The sequence below is a fragment of the Mustela nivalis genome (assembly GCF_964662115.1).
Source record: "Mustela nivalis genome assembly, chromosome: 16".
NCBI classification, from domain to species: domain Eukaryota; kingdom Metazoa; phylum Chordata; class Mammalia; order Carnivora; family Mustelidae; genus Mustela; species Mustela nivalis.
The window spans coordinates 516,997-535,885 of NC_139035.1; the positions used below are offsets into that span (position 1 = coordinate 516,997).

Sequence of the window (18,889 nt, forward strand, 5' to 3'; positions counted from 1 at the left end):
AAGATAAATATGTATCTTGTATGTATATACACACATGCACTGTTTTCAGTAATTTTTAAAAAGGAAATTTAGCATAGGGTTCTTAACATTTACCATTAATTAACTTTATATGATAAATTTAAAACAATTTATAAGTCAAGTATTTTCCTTCTCATAAACCTCCATTTGATGTGAGGGAGATCTTACTTGAAAGACGTGAATAAGACTCACTTTTCTTGAAAGGTGTTAAGAATGTTTGTAGTGTTCCATATGTTTTTTAAGCCCTTTAAAAATTGTGAAATAACTCCAAAAATATGGAGGTACAGTTTAATGAATTGTGAAATATAGGAAAAGAAAGATGTTGCGAGCACCCTCAGCAGGATCCCTCCTGATCATAATTCTTTTGTAAAAATATTTTCTAGTATAATTTGAAATTTTCGACCTTAACGTTCAGTTCCTTCAAAAATAGTGTGCATTGTTATTTTACAGCTGCGGCCTCATGTTCTTTTCTTTTCTTTTTTTTTTTAAGATTATTTGACAGGGGGGAGGGGGAAAAAAAAGATTTTATTTGACAGAGATCACAAGTAGGCAGAGAGTCGGGGCGGTGGCGGGTGGGGGGTGGGGAAGCAGGCTCCCCGCTGAGCAGAGGGCCCAATTCGGGGCTTGATCCCAGGACCCTGGGATCATACCTGAGCCGAAGGCAGAGGTTTTAACCCCCTGAGCCACCCAGGCGCCCCTCCCTAGGGTCTTTTACTGTCTTGTTATTTCTGTTGGTTCTGGCTCATGGGGTCTAGGCTCCTAAATGTCTCCGTATTTTTGTCGAAATCGCAGGGTGATAATGGTTTTCTCCAGAGAGGACTTTTGTTGTTTCTGAGAGGCACTGAGGGTATTGGTGGTCAAGGACTTAGTTCTACAGACATTCTGTGGAGCTGGTTTTAGGCTTCGGGGGTTGTAGCCTTCATGTTGCAGCTGCTCGGCTGTGCTGTTGTCGTTGAAGCAGCCAGAGAGTGAGTGAGTGAATGGTCATGGCTTTGCTGCAGGAAGATTTTACTTAGGGGCGTGGAAATTTGGGTTTCATCTAGTGAAATCATATGAATTCATATATATGTTCATAAAATGAATTTGAGTTTCTTTTTTTTTTTAACTGAACTGCTTTTTCCAATGATTTAAAAAATGTAAAAATGATTCTTAGCTCACAATTCATGGAAAAAATAGGTGATGGGGTGACATTTGGCCACAGCTGGCCTAGGGGTCTTTAGTTTGCTAACCTCTGTTTTGGGGCCAGTGTTTGCGGTTTCCAGGCCCGTATGATCTAAGAAGCTGTGAAACTCGTGCAGCATTAGCGCACCATCCCCAACTAGGGAGGGCACAGGGTGTTCTGCACGGTGAGTGCTGAGCTGTGATGGAGCCAACAACTGGCAGAGCCCAGCCTCTCCCCCGGACGGGCCATTCCAGAGGCCGTCAGGCCCCAACCCGCCAACTGCTGCCTTGCTGGCCCTGTCTGGGCTCCGGTCCTCTTTCAGGTCTCAGTCCAGTAGTTCTTCAGCGTCTCGACCATTTGATGTTTTTAAGTTTTTGTTTTTTCATCCAGCTTTTAAGTTGTCTTCAGCAAGAGGATTTGTCTGAGTTCCTTATTCTGACGATACTAGAAGTTAGAAGTGTTTGATCTGTTTTCAACCGATCTGTTGGTTTTGGGGTTTTTTTCCCCCTTTCTTTTCAGACACCTGAGTTTAGGGAGGACGTAAGTAGAGTTGAGGAAGAGAACAGAGAAAGAGAAAATATATTTTAAACATATTTTTCCTGGCAAATGAAAAAGATAGTATAGATAAATTCAATATAATGAATATCCCCATATATGAATATATCCTAGTATATTCCTTAATGTTTTGTCCATTATTTTCTTTCAGATATTTTATAAGCACAAGTAAATGGCAAAACTGATAGATTCATTTTGATCAGTCCCTTGTGAAGGTATATACGAAACAGTGAAGTAGTCATTTACTGATAGGAAATTGATATAATGACTGATTAACTTTTTGGAAATCAGATGTTTTTATAAGGAGGATCTTACAAATGTGTACCTTCAAACTAAAGCTAAATAAAAAGTGAGGAATTTAGAAGTTGTGTTTATACCGACGGAAGTTTTATGCTCCTAGGCAGTCCTAGAAGCACCAGCTTCTGTCTTAAATGGGAAACAAACGTGCAGGTGACACGGAGCCGGTTAGGCGCTGCCCCGTCACCCCTCCGCCCCCTTCCCACTCCCCGTTTGCGCCTGTGTGGCCTCAGGCCTGCTGCGGGCGCAGTTTGGAGAAGACTGCGGAGGGCGGGAGTGTGCTCTCGGAGTGACCGTGGAGGACACGCGGACACGCTTTCACCTCTCGGGCTCCAGTGGACACTGCTACCGCTTGTCGCCATAACCTTCCCCCACATCACATAGAACTCCTTCACACTGTCCCCTGCCCTCATCCCTGCAGTCTCCTGCATCCTCGTCAGGTCCTGATCCCGGGCCAGTTCCCAGACTGCTCCCCACTTCCCGATTCTACCCATGAGTCGAATTACCCCGTCACGGCTGCTGAGGAAAGTGAAGGAATCAGGCACTTAGTGAGCAGCTGCGGTTTGACGAGCGTTGTCGTGTTTATGGTACTGCGCTGTCAAGGGATAGGAAAGCTGAACATCTAGTGGCACTGGGTGCGGTAAAGAATGGTGTCTCAGATCCCACCCTGTAGCTGTAGGAGACACTTAGACTTAGTTGAGCTGCTGCTAGGTCTTGCCGTGTTAACATTGTTGATTCTCTTGTTGGGCTGTGAATGTGTGTCTGCGAGCTACAAAATAATACTGCGAAGGAATGGCCAGTGTCCTCCAAAACCTCTTCGGAATGCTAAGAGTTTTCCCCTCATTATCTGTGAAAGTTCTTATTTACATCATTATTTAAGATTATATATTTATGTATTTGACAGACAGAGATCACAAGTAGGCAGAGAGGCAGGCAGAGAGAGAGAGGAGGAAGCAGGCTCCCCACTGAGCAGAGAGCCTGATGCGGGGCTCGATCCAAGGACCCTGGGATCACTACCTGAGCGAAAGGCAGAGGCTTAACCCACTGAGCCACCCAGGCACCCCCACTACTTCATTATTTAAAACACTATTTTGTTTGTAGGTTTGGGGAAGCTAGGCTGGGAACCTAAAATATATAATGGGGATTTTTAAAGCTCCAAACCAGTGTATGAAAGGTGGACTTTCACAGCACAAAACTGCTTTGGACGTCTATGATAGTAGTTCACACTAATTTTCAGATGATTAGTTTTCCGATAATCATAACAGAACACTTGATTTGAATTAGACTTTTATGAAAGATGATGAATTTTGACTCCCTTGTTTTCTGAAGTTGTAGTATCAGCTATCTGTAGTATCTTAAGTTTTTCAAGGACAAGGAACATTCTTATCTTTCATGTCTACTGACGACACCCAAAACTAGAACTGTGTGCTCTGGCTATGAAGACAAGGCTGATAGGAGAACAGTTTTCCTGTGGCTCTAATTCTTTAAATTTTTATGTGTTCCTTCTTGAATTTTTTCTTTCAGGTTGTACCTACAACAGATCATATAGATACAGAGAAACTGAAAGCCAGAGAACAGATTAAATTTTTTGAAGAAGTTCTCTTGTTTGAGGATGAACTTCATGATCATGGAGTTTCAAGCCTCAGTGTGAAAATTGTGAGTACCGTGGTTTTTGTTTAAGATGAACGTCCTTCTTCCGTTCCAACCGTTGGTCAGAAACACAAGACTCACGTAGAAGACTCAAGGTCGTAACATGGTATCGCGTCAAGTATCACTTGGGTCTAGAGTACATCTTCATATCCATTATAAATTCACAATATCTTAGTATATTCCTAAACTTTAGTTTAGCCGAACATTTTCTTTTAAAAGAGGTGCCTGGCTACTCTAGTTTGTTTGCTTACTGTTTAATTTGAATGAAAATTATGGCTTAATTTTTACTTTTGAATTAAAAATGCTACTGAAAAGGATCTACAGACTGTACCTCCATCTCAAGCACAGAAAAGGAAAACAAAAATGACACATGTGAACTCCTTACTCCTTTTGTGTTCTTTTCTGTCTGGTGAACAAGCTACTTCCACTTATAATATATTGGTGGGACACGTTTAAAAAGAATAATACATGCTCACTAGCAGTTGCTCATACGCGTTTACTGTTGGTCATAAATGGGTTTCTAACACTTTATAGAAAATTTTCAACTGAAACATGCCTTATCCCGTGAGACCCAGCTAAAGTGTCGTCTCCTCTGTATGGCACAAAACAGCTGCCCCGGGCAGAGTTAAATATTCCTCTGCCAGACCCCCTATAAGTCCTTTCTTTTAAACCCTCAGTTATGTGCTCACTTCGGCAGCACATATACTAAAATTGGAACGATACAGAGAAGATTAGCATGGCCCCTGCGCAAGGATGACACGCAAATTCGTGAAGCGTTCCATAAAAAAAAATAAAAATAAAAAAAAATAAACCCTCAGTTATAGCACTTACAAGGTCTGTCAAACACGGGGCCCCAGCTTCCGAAATTGTGTGGGAACATAATGGTTGTGGGTATTGTGAGGGACATGACAAGGAATGAAGAAAACAATAAATCAAAACTTGACTTTCAGAGTCAAGTTTTCTCTACTATCACAGAATTTTGGAATTGTAATGAGTGTGTAGATAGTCACTTAGTCTAGCTTCTGTGTTTTATAGACAAGGCCCAAAAGTTTGGTTTAGCTATGGTCATGCAACCAGGGACGGTTTTCTTTGTGCCATCTAATACATATCATTATTCTGCCATTAGATAATTGTTCCATTAGCACCTTACTCCCTTGTCCACCTGTAACCCTCCTCCAGTTCAGCTTTCACCATTTAGGTTCGTTCACTTTCCAGCTTATCCAGTCACGCACCTGTCTGCTTGCCCACCCACCTGCTACAACTCACTGACTATGTGGAAGGTTCCTTAGGGTTTGCCTATCTGGGTATGCGTTTGTATCCGAGTACCTTGATTTATCTGTGTCGGGACGCCTGTGTTTTTGTCAGTGGAGGAGCTGGAGAGGAGGCGCACAAATGTGTTCTGTGTGCACCAGAGGAAACAGTAAGTCTCAAGCTGAGGAGCAACATCGTCTTAACATGTTCTTTCTTTTTACCTCATGTAACTTACTTTTATTTTTTAATTTTTTATTATTTTTAAAGATTTTACGTATTTATTTGGCTGAGAGAGAGTAAGAGAGAACCAGAACACAAGCAGAATGGCAGGCAAAGGGGCTCCCCGCTGAGCAAGGAGCCTGACGCGGGACTCGATCCCAGGACCCTGGGATCATGACCTGAGCTGAGGGCAGAGGCTTAACTGACTGAGCCACCCAGGTGTCCCTGTTTTTATTTTTTTTTAAAGATTTGAGAGAAAACACAGGCACAGGTAGGGGAAGGGCAGAGGGAGAGACAGACTCTTAAGAAGACTCCATGCTGAGCTCTCCTAGCCCCACACAGGGTTGATCTCACCACCCTGAGATCACTTGCTGAGCTAAAGCCAAGAGTGAGCCCCTCGATGAGCTGACTTCACCACCCAGGTGCTCCTTATCTCCACTTATCTCGTGTAATTGAATTTTTTTAAATTTTATTTATTTATTTGAGAGAGAATGCACACAAGCGGGGCCTGGGGAGCAGAGGGAGAAGCAGCAGCAGACTCTAGCGAATGAGGGGCCAGAGGCGGGGCTCCACACAGCGCTCCGTCGCACACCCCAGAGATCATGACCTTAGTGGAAATCAAGAATCCAATGCCCAACCAGTGAGCCCCCCAGGCACCCCCAAATGAAGTTCCTTCTGTAGAAGCAAAGATCAGCCTGGTAAACACAAGCATAGGTGAGAAACCAGGAACGTGGTGCATGAGGAGCTGAGGAAGCCGTGAGAGCCGGCATCGGGCTGTAAGGAGATCCTGGACTGCGTCGGCGTCCCCTAGACGGAAAACACTGGTTATAGCTTTTAGCAAGTAAGAGACTGTTGGTCACCTTGGCGAGCGCAGTGTTCAGTTACATGGAGCGGGGGTAAGTGACGGACGCGGAGGTGGAGACAAGGAGTAGACCCGACTTCCAGAAAGCTTCCTGGATGAGAAGAAACAGAGATGTGCCGACGAGAGGACATGAGGTTGACAAAAGTGTGGGTGCTTTTTGTTTCTTTAAATATGGGGAGTATGTTAGGATCTTAGGAAGGCTTCTCACATGGGCGTGGTCAGTTATGAACTCCATTTCTAGATGCACTCTTTTCTCTGGAAAATGGGAGTTGGAACTGAAAATCCATCTTCTAATCATGGCCTGGTCTTCTGGGGATCGTCCCCGACCTGGGTGCTCACCGAGGTTTGCTTCATTAGAACAAAGATGTTCCTAAGTGCTCTTATCACTTAGGAGTTTACAAGGGTTTCTGAAGCCCTCTGTCAGGAACCAGAAACAGAGATCAAGATACGTATTTTCTATTATTTCACAGACACTGTGTTAGATACGTGTCTGTATTGTCTCCTCATCCTTGGGAAGATTCTACACAGTGAGCAGAAATGGAGGGTCAGAAATACTAAGAAGCTTGCAGTCACACAGTGGATCAGTCTGACTCTGCCTTTGCTCAGGAGAGGAAGGGGAGCCTTCGGCAGGAGAGATGCTGCTACTGCGGGGACAGGAGGCAGGAGAGATGCTGCTACTGCGGGGACAGGAGGCAGGAGAGATGCTGCTACTGCGGGGACAGGAGGCAGGAGAGATGCTGCTACTGCGGTGAAAGGAGGAGGAGAGGGGGATGTGGTGGAGGTGAGCCTCCCTCAAGTCCGGTGATGCCCAAACCTGGAGTTTTATCAGAATTACCTAGGCAGATGAGAGGTTTAATTATCTCTTAGCACAGGGGACAAAGACTGTTTCTTGCCTGACTGTCCATAGTGTACTTGTGGTACGTGTGTGGACTGGAAAGTTGGGTAGACACGTGGCCATGGAGGGAATGGGTCACATGGTCCAGATCTGAGTTGTAGGTGTGTAAGTTTCTCCAGCCAGACCAGGGAGGGAGCTGGTGGTGGACCACCGTGACAGTGAGGTATTTGCGAGCTGGTTTTGTGACAGCTGCCAGTAGCTTCAGGCTGTCACGCCGCCCGCCCTTGCCTGAGGGTGAAGCAGCAGGACCATCTCCGGAGCCTGTGCAGGGTGCTTCCCACGCAAGCTCACTTGAGGCCACTTCATTGGCCTTTTTACTTAGAGCGTTTTCTGATTTTGCATTTTTCCCACTTGCTTTCAGATAAAATATGAACCATCTCAGATTATTTTTAGTTTAACAGAGCTCTCTGAGGACCTTCAAAAATAAGTATAAAATTTTAAGGGCTGCCTTATATCTTTCCCCATGGCTAGAAGTTTGATTGGAGCTATGAAATAAACAGGTGACCCTTGAACAGGGTAGGAATTAGGGGTACCAGTGACCCTCCCTTAGAAGCTGAAAATCCTTAGGGCACGTGGGCGGCTCCGTTGGTTAAGCGGCTGCCTTTGGCTCAGGTCATGATCTTGGGGTCCTGGGGTGGAGCCCCAGGGCAGGCTCCCTGCTCTCCCACTGCCACTCCCCTACTTGTGTATGCACATACTCTCTCTCAAATAAATAAAATCTTAAAAAAAAAAAGTTGAAAAACTTTGGACAACTTTTCACTCCCCCAAAACTTAACCGCCAGTGGCCTGTTGTTCACCAGAAGTCTTACCGATAATATGAACAGCCGGTTACGCTTATTTTGCATGTGATATGTACTATTCCCTTACCATATAGTAAGCTAGAGAAAAGAAAATGTTACCAAGAACATCGTAGCGAAGAGAAAATAGAGAAGGGAAAACTGATCAGAAGAAATCGGCGTATGTGGACTTGCACAGGTCAGACCTGTGTTGTTCAGGGGACAGCTGTATAGATGATCTTTCACTTTCCAAACATTCTTGGAATCATCTGGGGTAAGGGTAGTAATGTTCATTGCCTTTATTTGGTGTTTTAACCTTAAAACCGCTAAAAAGTTACTGTTTTAGAATTGTAAATCTAGTTGCTTATGAATGTTTGGTTTTTTGGTTTCCTTTATAATTACAAAACACTCTTAAAGAAATGATACCGAAATGTGGAAGCTGCTTATATAAACAAAGTAACTTCTTTACATTCTGGAGATTGTTAGATAGAGCCTTTTAGGTTGCTTTTAATTTATTTGTTTCAGGTTTTGAAATGTTTTTAACCATCTTAATTTTTAATTCTAAATCTAGACAGTTTTAATTAAAAAAGAAAATTTCCTGTGCCCAGATCCCCAGGGAGAAAGAGTAGATTCAGAGCTCTGGGATTTCTGGATTTGCTTTAGGGAGTTTTTCGGAGTTTTGATAATTTTGTGTTTGTGGCATTACCTATATCTACAGGATGTTTCACAAATTAATTTTTTTTAAAGATTTTATTTATTTGTCAGAGAGCACAAGCAGGGGGAGCTGCAGAGGGAGAGGGAGAAGCAGGCTCCTCACTGAGCAAGGACCCTGGGATGGTGACTAAGCCACCCAGGCATCCCTGATTGGTTTTCTAAATCAGGTTCTTAGAGCAAAGCTTGTTTTTAGGTTAGGATTTTGTCTTCTAATATACTGTGCTTTGTAGGATTTATAGCTGATGTGACTTGTCTGTCAAAGATGAAAAGGAAAGCTATTTTCATGCTAATGTGGAAGTTTTTAGCTTTCAAAGGAAGTAAACTCCCTGTCTCCCAAATACTGACAGCGCCCGCCCTACGGTCTGTAATGGTTTCTACAGCCAATGGTTACTTCCATTCTGAGTCCTCAGGAGTGGATGTTGTCTGCCTTCTGCTTCGTGTTTTACTCAGAGGTGCAAGTACACCAGGTAGAGACCCATCTTTCCTCTCAAGGGACAGGGACAGTGCCAGCGTGGACGTAGCTTTTGTTGAAATGCGGTCCTGCTGCAATGCCATATTTCACAGGGACAGGCCCAAGGGATTGTTTCTGTACATCCACATGTTTACAGATGAAGGAGGAGACCTTGGGTGGTTTAGTGACTTGCTCTGAATTCGTGGGTCTCAACCTAATTACACACATTGCTCCATTAGTTTTTTGGTTTTGTTTTGTTTTACCAAATACTTTAAGCACCCCTACCCTTTTACTTTCCTGAAATGTAATTCATAGATAATATAACCCACCTTCTTTTCAATAAGCCAACATAATGTCCTAACTATAAAATAAAAAAGAAATAAGAGGAAATTGATTTAAAATAAAATCTGTATTTCGGTCTGTAAGTGCATCATGTGACTGCACTGAAAGACACCATGAAGTAGTCCTGTACCTCCGTCCGAGTACTGACTCCCTGAACGCCACAGCTAGAGGCCTCGGCTGGCGGAGGCGCCAGGTACCAGCAAGGGACTCAGACGACACAGGACTGCCATTGCTGATGTAGTTTTTCAGAAATGGTGAACAGCCCTTAAGTAATGTTCCCAGTGAAGTGAGGTGGAGTCTTTCCCTCAGTCAAGGTCAGTGCATCCTTGAGTGCATCTTGCATTTATATGTAAAATGCAGTTAGGTTCTAAGGTCAGATCAATATAAATTGTTGTTTTGTTTTGTTTTGTTTGAACCCATATGAATGCCAGTTAAGATAATTGGGAGGTTTCCCGGCTGCAGGACCGGACTGGGTCGCGTGGGACTGGCCCGCTGCGGGGTCCCAGCGTCCCGGTCCTCATCTGCCAGAGGCTGCGGTTGCTCATCATTGTGAGGAAAACACCCAGAAGTTCCCCAGCTGCTCCTACAAGAGAGCTGCTGCCTCCAAATACATGTGGTTGAATTGTGCCCTTGGGACTAGAACTAGGGTCTTCTAACTCCTGGTCCCCTCTGCCATGCCGCAGTGATCGCTCGCTGTGTTGTGCCAGTGTGACTGGTAACAACTAACTTGGAAATCTGAAAAAGTGTTGCCCATCAGTCTTTCCAGTAATTACACGTAGCACTCTGTCGAGCGGTAGTGCGATTCCCAGTCAGTTGTGACAGAGCCAGATGGCACAGGTCAGGTCTTGCTCCAAGTTCTTCGTTCTGTGTCTTGCTGTGAGGTCTGGTGCAGATAATCCCACCCGAATGCGGCGCGGCCGGGAGCGTTTTCTCCGCAAAGGCAGCTCCAGCCTCTCTCGCGGTGAGCGCCTGCCCGGTGCCGGCTGCGTGTCTAGGCCGCAGGGACACGGAGGTGAACCCAGCACTGCTCGCTGTTTGTTCTCGCTGCTGTGGGGCCTGCGGTACCGTAGAGGGGCAGGGGCTGTAGGCAAGTAAACGGAGGTAGTTATAAATCTGTCGGTCTCTAAGGGAGTGGGGAGGAGATACCCAGAGAAACCTGTGGTTCTGGAGTGGTAGGAAAGCTTCTGTAGAAGCGACATTGACCCTGAGACCCAGAGATAGGTTCTGTAGAAGCGACATTGACCCTGAGACCCAGAGATAGGTAAGCATCACGTCTGGCAACAGGGTGTGTAGAGGTGCTAAGGCGGGGGCACCTGGGTGGCTCAGCAGGCTAAGTGTCCAACTCAGGGTTGTAGCTCAGGTCATGATCTCAGGGTCCTGCAATGAGCCCCGAATCGAACTCTGCACTCAGTGGGGAGTCTGCTTGAGATTATCCCTCCTCCCTGCCCAAATAAATAAATCTTTAAAAAAAGGGAGGGTGTCCTAAGAAAGGAGAGCTTGGCCTGTGGCTGGTGACTGTCTAGGCAGTAAAGCCACTGTTAGTAACGGGCTGTCCTGTTACATCTTCACTCCTGTTCACGCTGCTCTGTGCTCGTGCGGAGTTACGGGCAGCGCCCTGAAGATACCGTGCTGGTGCATGCCTCCGAACTTCTTACACGTGCTCTCACCTCTGTTGGAAACTCTCCTTCGCATGGTCAGCTTCCCGCGGCCTTCTCTGACTCTCTCCAGCAGACGTAGGCACTTCTCTCTCTGAGTGCTTCTGAGCCTGGCCACCCCCCACCTCGTGCTTCTCCGTTTCCCTCTTTGATAAGCATCCTGACCATTAGGATTCTGTCTTTTCTTTTCTTTTCTTTTTTTAAGATTTTATTTATCTGTGTGACAGAGAGAGATGACGAGAGAGGGAACACAAGCACAGGGGAGCTGAGAGGGAGAAGCAGGCTCCCCGAGGAGCAGGGAGCCTGATGCAGGGCTCTATTCCCAGACCCAGGAATCATGACCTGAGCCCAAGGCAGACGCTTAATGATTGAGCATCCTGGTGCCCCTGGGATTGTGTCTTTTTATTTATATAAATCCAAGACCTACTATAAGAAGAACTGGACTTTAGTAGATAAGTTTTATTTAGTAAATGGTCAAGCACTTTTTGAAAAAGAAATGGTCTTTTTTTTTTAAGTAATCTCTACCCCCAGCATGGGGTTTGAGCTCATGACCCTGAAATCAAGAATTGCACGCTCTACTGATGAAGCCACCCTGGTTCCCCCAAACATACTCTTCTTCTTCTTCTTCTTCTTTTTTTTTTTTAAAGAGGGAGAGAGATGTTGGGGAGGGGCAGAGGCGGGATGGAGAGAGAGAATCTTAAGCAGGCTCCACGCCCAGTGTGGAACCTGACGCGGGGCTTGATCTCTCAGCCCTGAGATCATGACCTGAGCCAAGATCAAGAGTTGGACGCTTAACCGACAGAGCCACCCAGGTGCCCCAAAATATTCTTTTTAAAGATCTAAAGACCCCACACACTATTCAGCCCCTCCTTCCCTACCACTAGGACCAACCTCACTCGACTATCACTGACTTTCTGGCTTTCTTCAGTGGTTTACACTTGAAAAACAGAAATGTGTAGCTATGACGCAGATTAAAGTTGTTAAGAACATGTTATTTTATTTTTTTTTTTATTTTTTTTTATTTTTTTAGATTTTATTTATTTATTTGACAGAGAGAGATCACAAGTAGGCAGAGAGGCAGGCAGAGAGAGAGAGGAGGAAGCAGGCTCCCTGCCGAGCAGAGAGCCCGATGCGGGACTCGATCCCAGGACCCTGAGATCATGACCTGAGCCGAAGGCAGCGGCTTAACCCACTGAGCCACCCAGGCGCCCCAAGAACATGTTATAATGGTCTGATAAATCAGTCTTTGGGTGTATGAGATAGTACTTAATTGGTTGCACTGAATTAGACCATTCTATTTAAGGTCTCTTTATTACTGTAAAGTGAATAAGACACAGGTAACAACAAAGAAATAGGTTATTCTTTAATTTTGGTGTTACTGGAGTTGACATTTACTGTAAGTACTATCAATTTTTAAAGCGACCATTGTTTGTTTGTTTGTTTTTAAGATTTTATTTATTTATTTGACAGAGAGATCACAAGTAGGCAGAGAGGCAGGCAGAGAGAGGGGGAAGCAGGCTCTCCGCTGAGCAGAGAGCCCGATGCGGGGCTTCATCCCAGGACCCTGAGATCATGACCTGAGCCGAAGGCAGAGAATTTAACCCACTGAGCCACCCAGGTGTCCTTAAATCAGCCATTGTAATTTTCATAATACTTACGTATTTTTTAAATCTTTAACCTCAATATCTTTTGACCAAAAAATATTTTTTATTGTAGGAAACTGAAGCCAAGATGTTTATATTCTAATATATTGAGCCTTAGTTGAAACTATGACAAAGAACATCTAGTTTAGAGATTTCTGTATATTGCTAATTCAGTCTTCTCTGATGCCTTTAGAATTTTCATTTTCAAAAAAATTTATTTTCTTTTAGCAAAGTAATAACATATTTAATTTTCATTAAAATATTTCTATTTTTTTCAGAGAGTGATGCCTTCTAGCTTTTTCCTGCTATTGCGATTTTTTCTGAGAATTGATGGGGTGCTTATCAGAATGAATGACACAAGACTTTACCATGAGGTATGTGTTCTTATTTCATGAATATACTGGTTGATGTTGGGCTTGTTCCTGTTGTTACATTGTCTGGTTGGGAATTTGAAGTGAAACACTGCTTTATATTTTATGACAGTCCTTCTGACCTTTAAGATAGGGTGTTCTACATGCACTGTTGATGGCACAGGAAACGAAACAGCACATCTTGTCTGAAAGTTCTGGTAGCTAAAAATGTTTTCTAAAGGACACTCCCCAGTAGGGCATGTCTGATGCTTCTGAAAAAACCTCACACGTACTTAATCTGTGTTTAAGAGAACTGTCCCTTAACTCTTACCTTTGTTCATCATATTAGCGCTTATATAATGTCTTTATTAAAAATACCAATCACATGGCCTCCTGGAGTTGGTATTACATAATCATTGTGATCGTCACGCTGAAGTTTGAAAGCTCAGTACTCCCTCTGAAGGAACTGCCGACGTACAGGCTTTTCCAAAAAGTGTCTAAAAAATTGAGTCATGGAAGTTCCTCTGGTAGCTTATAGCAGCCTGTCCTTTCGCAGTGGGTCTGTAGCCTCTGGTTTGTGATGGTGTAGAGAATTAGAGAAGGGAGCGCCCGAGTCAGTAGGGCAGTGGTGGTGACTGTCCCCAGCACCCTGTGGAAGAAGAGCGGTCATCGTCTCTGTTCGTAGCTGAGGCAGCGACAGCCAAGACGTCAGGTGGTCACTTGCCCAGGTTCTACGGTGAATAGGTGGCAGAAGTGGAATTTAAACCCAGTAAGACGGGGTTGGTGCCCAAGTCCCGCGCTCAGGGGCGGGGGGTAGGGTTTCTTCCCTCAAAAAACTATGGTTTTTTTCTCTTTTTTAAAAGTGGTGGCAAAGTACTAAAGATAGGCTGTATTTTTCTGCCTTAGAAGTGTGTGTGTGTGTATAATGTGTGTTTATAATTTTAATATATACGCAATGTATATGGACGTTTGTGGCAGTGCTGCTGTTGGTGGTAGCGAAAGGAGAGGCGGGAGCTTGCTGTTCACCGCATGGGCGCGACTTAAACTATTTAATTTACATCCATAGGTTGAAAGTGGACTGCCACTAAAAATGAGTGGCAGAGAGTTGGCATTTAATTGATGTGTAAAGATACGCATCTCAGATTTGTATTTTAAAAAGCAAGTGAACAGGGGTGCCTGGGTGGCTCAGCGGGTTAAAGCCTCTGCCTTCGGCTCCGGTCATGATCTCAGGGTCCTGGGATCGAGCCCCGCATCGGGCTCTCTGCTCAGCGGGAGCCTGCTTCCTCCTCTCTCGCTCTCTCTCTCTCTGCCTACTTGTGATCTCTGTCAAATAAATAAATAAAACCTTTAAAAAAAAAAAAAAAAAGCAAGTGAACATATATAAGTTGTGTAGAGATTTCTGAATGTTAAAAGATAGTATTATCTGTAGAAGCTGTGGTTGCCCTCTACTTCTGTATTATCTGATTTTAGTGAGCAGTAATCTGTTTTATTGACTAAAGATTAAAATTTACATTTATTAATAGAAAAGATTAAAACTTTAAGGGAGTTTAATCTTGTGTGAATTTTCTTTTTTTGAATAATGTTTCACCGAAAAACAAATTATAATAAATTTTTTTCTAAAACCTAAAATAGGTTTCTAAAACCTAACTTTAAAAAGTTGGAAATGGGAAAAGTCGAAGTCTAAAAATGTGATTTATTAAATAAGCAATTTCAAGAATTTTGCAGAAATGGGAGAGAATTAAATTTAAGCTTTCTTTCTTTACACGTGAGAGTCGCCAGGTTATGTAGATAGGTGATGATAAAGCTTAAGGAAAAGATGTAGTTTCAAACATGAATGTTAAAATCTCTTGCACATATCATTTGCAAATACATGTGTTGTTTTTAAAGTTAAACGTCTGCTTGTATTTCTCTTACATGGTAATTCTTAAATCTGTTTACATATGGTATCACTGTGATTTATAGAGATTGGTATTAGTAATTAAGAATTCTTGGTGAAAATTAATTGTCTCCTGGCAGCATGAGAATTCTTGTCAGACTTCCTGCTACTTTGTAAGCAGTTCTGTTGTCCTAGGCAGTGCTGTTTGAGAGAAAGGATTTTGTAACAATAGAAATAGATTTATGGCAACCTTTTCTTATTTTTTCAACATAGGCGGACAAGACCTACATGTTACGAGAATATACATCACGAGAGAGCAAAATTGCTAATTTAATGGTACAGTATTTTAATCCAGTTTTTAGAAGTTGACTTTTAATGTTCATTTTGCATGTTCCCACCCAAATCTGGATCCCTAAATCTATCAGTTCACCTAATAAGCCTCTTAAAGATAAATCCTACTGGAGCATAAGGTTCCTGAGCTTACCTCAGGTACAAAACCAGTCAGAGCTTTTGTACGTACCAGAGCCTTCTTCTAGTCTACTTGCCACTTTTTATTCTGGAAAAACAGAGCCAGAGCTGTGACTTACCGTAGGTCACACCGCTGTTTGTTGGTGGGTCTGCGAGTGGCACCGGTGCCATCTTCTTTCCACTTAGCACCTTGTCACCCTCTAATTTTTTTCTACCCAGTCTCTTTTTTTCTCCTTAAAATGTGATAATTTTGTGCCATACCTTGTTTTGGCCTAATTTTCTTTATTTTTTGCTCTCCTGGGACTTGTAAAGGGCTTCTGCAAATCTGTAGGATTCTGTAATAGGTTGCTTCAAAAGTCATACCTTTTTGCAAATACCGCTGTGATTTAGAGAGATTGATACCGCTTGTGCTTATTTCTGTGTGGGTGTAGAGTATACGTGGGTAGGAAAAGTCACTTAGAGTCTGTCGTAGGCCACATCCTGGCTCTGTCTAAAGGCTGGTGCTTTCAAGGTCAAAAGCATGAGTAAAGGGGGATGAGATTAAGATGCAGTAAAAAAAAAAACCTTTTTAAGTAGGCTCCACACGAAACATGGAGCCCAGGACGGGGTTTGAACTCATGACCTTGAGATCAAGACCTGAGCTGAGATCAGGAATCAGATGCTTAGGGGCGCCTGGGTGGCTCAGTGGGTTAAAGCCTCTGCTTTCGGCTCAGGTCATGATCTCGGATTGAGAGGTCGAGCCCTGTGTCAGCCTCTGTGCTTGGCATGGAGCCCGCTTCAGACTCTCCCTCTCCCCCACCACCCCCCAGCCCCCAAACAAATTGTTTAAAAGAATAAAATAAAATTGGTGTGCTTTGTGAGTACTTGAACCAAAGCATTTCTTAAAAGTACCAGTGTGGTCAGTGAATCTGTGCTAACATGATTTCTGTATTTCCAGCACGTTTCACCTTCCCTCTTCACGGAACCTAATGAAATATCACAGTATTTACCGATCAAGGAGGCAGTTTGTGAGAAGCTACTATTTCCAGAAAGAATGGATCCTAACCCTGCAGACTCACAAGAAAGTGCACCTGCGGAATAGAATGTGATACAACATAGACTCACCGTGGAATCTGACTGGGGACCTTAGCTATTTGGAGGGGGTATTTTTATTCTGAGAATTACTTGCCTTGTTTATGTGCAGATTTTCTGTAGCCTTAAAGGAAAAAAAAAACCACAAAGGATTGTTGCAGGCAGGTTCCACTCAACAGCTTTTTGTACTGTCTGTCTTCAGATTCATATTCCAGATTTATATTTTCTGGAGTTAAGTTTGGATTTCTAACTGTTAGAGTGCGATCTCACTAGTGGTGTGTGTGTGCCTCACATGCAGTGGGCATAATCTGCGTCCATCATGAGACACTGTCTCCGACCCCGAGGGTCAGTGTCAGTCACAGAATTACAGCACCTTGTGGCTTCCTGATCGTGCATGTTGGTGTGCTAGCTCTTTCCTTTGGGCTTTTTGGTTTGTGCGCACTTCTGGAGAGCCGTGAGTTGCCTTTTAGGAAACTGATGTCGTAAATGATCTTTACCCACACACACACAAATATATATATATATATTTCCCCTTTAAATTTAAATTGGCTTTTGGAGTCTTTGAGAAGATTTCAGACACAGAACTGAATAGCAGCCTAGGGTTTGGGCAGACTGACGGTGCTCTATCCGTGGAAGCACCTGAACGTGGCTCGCCGGCCGCAGGGAGGTGTCAGAGCTGCCCTTCCTTCGTCTTTAGGTGCTTTTTCCTATGTGCGGTTCTACTTGTACTGACGTTTTTTAACTTCATTTTCCATGCAACCTTGGAATGAATAAATCCATTGAATATTGAATTTGTACTGTTGTGTAGCTAATTTTATCAGCCAGATTTTGTCACAGTGACTTTGGTATTTGTTTGCATTCTGCTGCGTCACCTGCAAGGTATAGGAAATCAGGATTTTGTTGGCTTTAAGAAAATACATGGCATGTTCACTGTCTATTAAATATACCTGTATTTAATCTTTTCTTGTGGGACAGAAAAGTGTATATATTGTGCTCAGCCTTCTGTTGTATTTTATTTGCCATGCGGATTTGAACAGAATAGACTCTTTATTCATACAGGATATATCAGAAATGAAAAACTTGTAAGAATTTTCATTAGTTGAAGTTTTTGGGCAACATCATATATATTCTTAACTTGAATCGGTTGTCTTAGTCTCTGAGTCAGGTTTAGGTGACTTATTTCCAGAATCCATTGCTAAAAATTGTGGGAAATTAAAAGAATTGATCTTTTTTATAGAGGGTGGGAAGTTGATAGGATGAGTGTGCTTCTGGAAGCCCCTTGAGTGTATTCCTGTGGAGAAGACCCGGAAAGCCTCGATTTGCCCGTTGCTAAATAAGACATATGCCATTTCATATTTATTTGTTCCCAGTGTCTTTTTGTAAGGAAAGAATAAACAATAAGGAATTACTGATCTGTGATTTGCTATTTCATTTATTTCTGTATCCCCTGAAGTTTAATTTAAAAAAATGGTTTGGTATCCTTTTTCCATTTGTGCTTGGTTTGGAACTTGGTCACACTGTAGCCCGATTCTGCAGGCAGACAGTCCTGAATAAATTACCATATGTCACTGCTGTGAGGAATTTGAGAAACAAAGACAGAGGATCATAGGGGAAGGGAGGGAAAATGAAACAAGATGGACCCAGGGAGGGAGACAAACCGTAAGAGACTCCTCATCTCAGGAGACAAACAGGGTTCCTGGAGGAGAGGAGGGGTAGGATGGGGCGGCTGGGCGCTGGGCACTGGGGAGGGTCTGTGCTGTGCTCAGCGCTGTGCTGTGGGGGAGACTGGCGACCCACAGACCTGCACCCCTGGAACAATAGACGGAGTCCGGAATGTATTCCCCAGTTCAGCTTCTGTTCCTCCTCTCCCTCGGCCCTCTCTGCCCGGTACTTCTGTGGCTAGTTCAGTCCCCCAGTCTTTGCTGTAGGATGAGTTAGTGTTTTTGAAAATAGAGATACTGCCATGAATATCTTTCCATTTATTTTTAAGTGCCATGTGTCCAATACAGCACTAGGCAGAAGGGGTTATAATAATGAGCCGTATGTGTCTTTACAAGAGTTCAAATTTAATGGAGACAAAGTAAAAATAATTACAAATTTTAGTAAGTATAATGACAATAATAACGAGCTTCACAAGGTAACGAAATCACCGTTAGTAGAGGTCGTCCGAGTTCTTCTGAACAGGGTGTAGAAAGCCGCAAGAGACTGTCACTCCTAACTTCACAAGGAAGAAAGTTCGAGAACCTCTAAAGTTGCACATTTTCTTGAGCATGTCACCTGAGGTCAGGGGACAAAGCCAACAATCCCGAAGGGAGATAAGCCCTCCAACAGGAGATGGGACACGCGCACGTTTCATTTTAGAAAGAGCACAAAAGACAAGTGGCCACCATACAGGCAGCCAATCACAATCTAGAATGAGGAATTCCTAAAGGAATTTAAGAATTTGGGATAGCTGAGATGGTCCAATAAGGGGACTTAACGCGCACACGTGTGTACATGCACACACACACACACACACACACACACCTCACTTCTTTCTCAGTGGCCTACAACAGGGAGGGCTCATAAACCCTGAGGCAGGGATGCCTGGGTGGCTCAGTTGGTTAAGCCACTGCCTTCAGCTCAGGTCCTGGT

General features: G+C 43.6%; 1 protein-coding gene and 1 long non-coding RNA gene across 4 annotated transcripts in view; one reads left to right on the forward strand and one right to left on the reverse strand.

The window, feature by feature from the left end:
- The window catches only part of TIPRL (TOR signaling pathway regulator), a 27,404-nt gene extending 9,737 nt beyond the window's left edge, over positions 1 to 17,667 (forward strand). For 2 of the 3 annotated variants that reach the window (XM_082702800.1, XM_082702801.1), the window contains exons 4-7: positions 3,557 to 3,688; positions 12,769 to 12,864; positions 14,990 to 15,052; positions 16,122 to 17,667. In XM_082702800.1, the coding sequence (XP_082558926.1) occupies positions 3,557 to 3,688; positions 12,769 to 12,864; positions 14,990 to 15,052; positions 16,122 to 16,265 (435 nt within the window). In that variant the 3' untranslated portion in view covers positions 16,266 to 17,667. The remainder of the gene's footprint in view (positions 1 to 3,556; positions 3,689 to 12,768; positions 12,865 to 14,989; positions 15,053 to 16,121) is intronic. The other variant, XM_082702802.1, reaches the window with a different exon arrangement.
- Positions 1 to 18,889, reverse strand: part of LOC309849838 — a 98,451-nt gene that overhangs the window by 39,185 nt on the left and 40,377 nt on the right. The gene's annotated exons all lie outside the window — the stretch shown is intronic.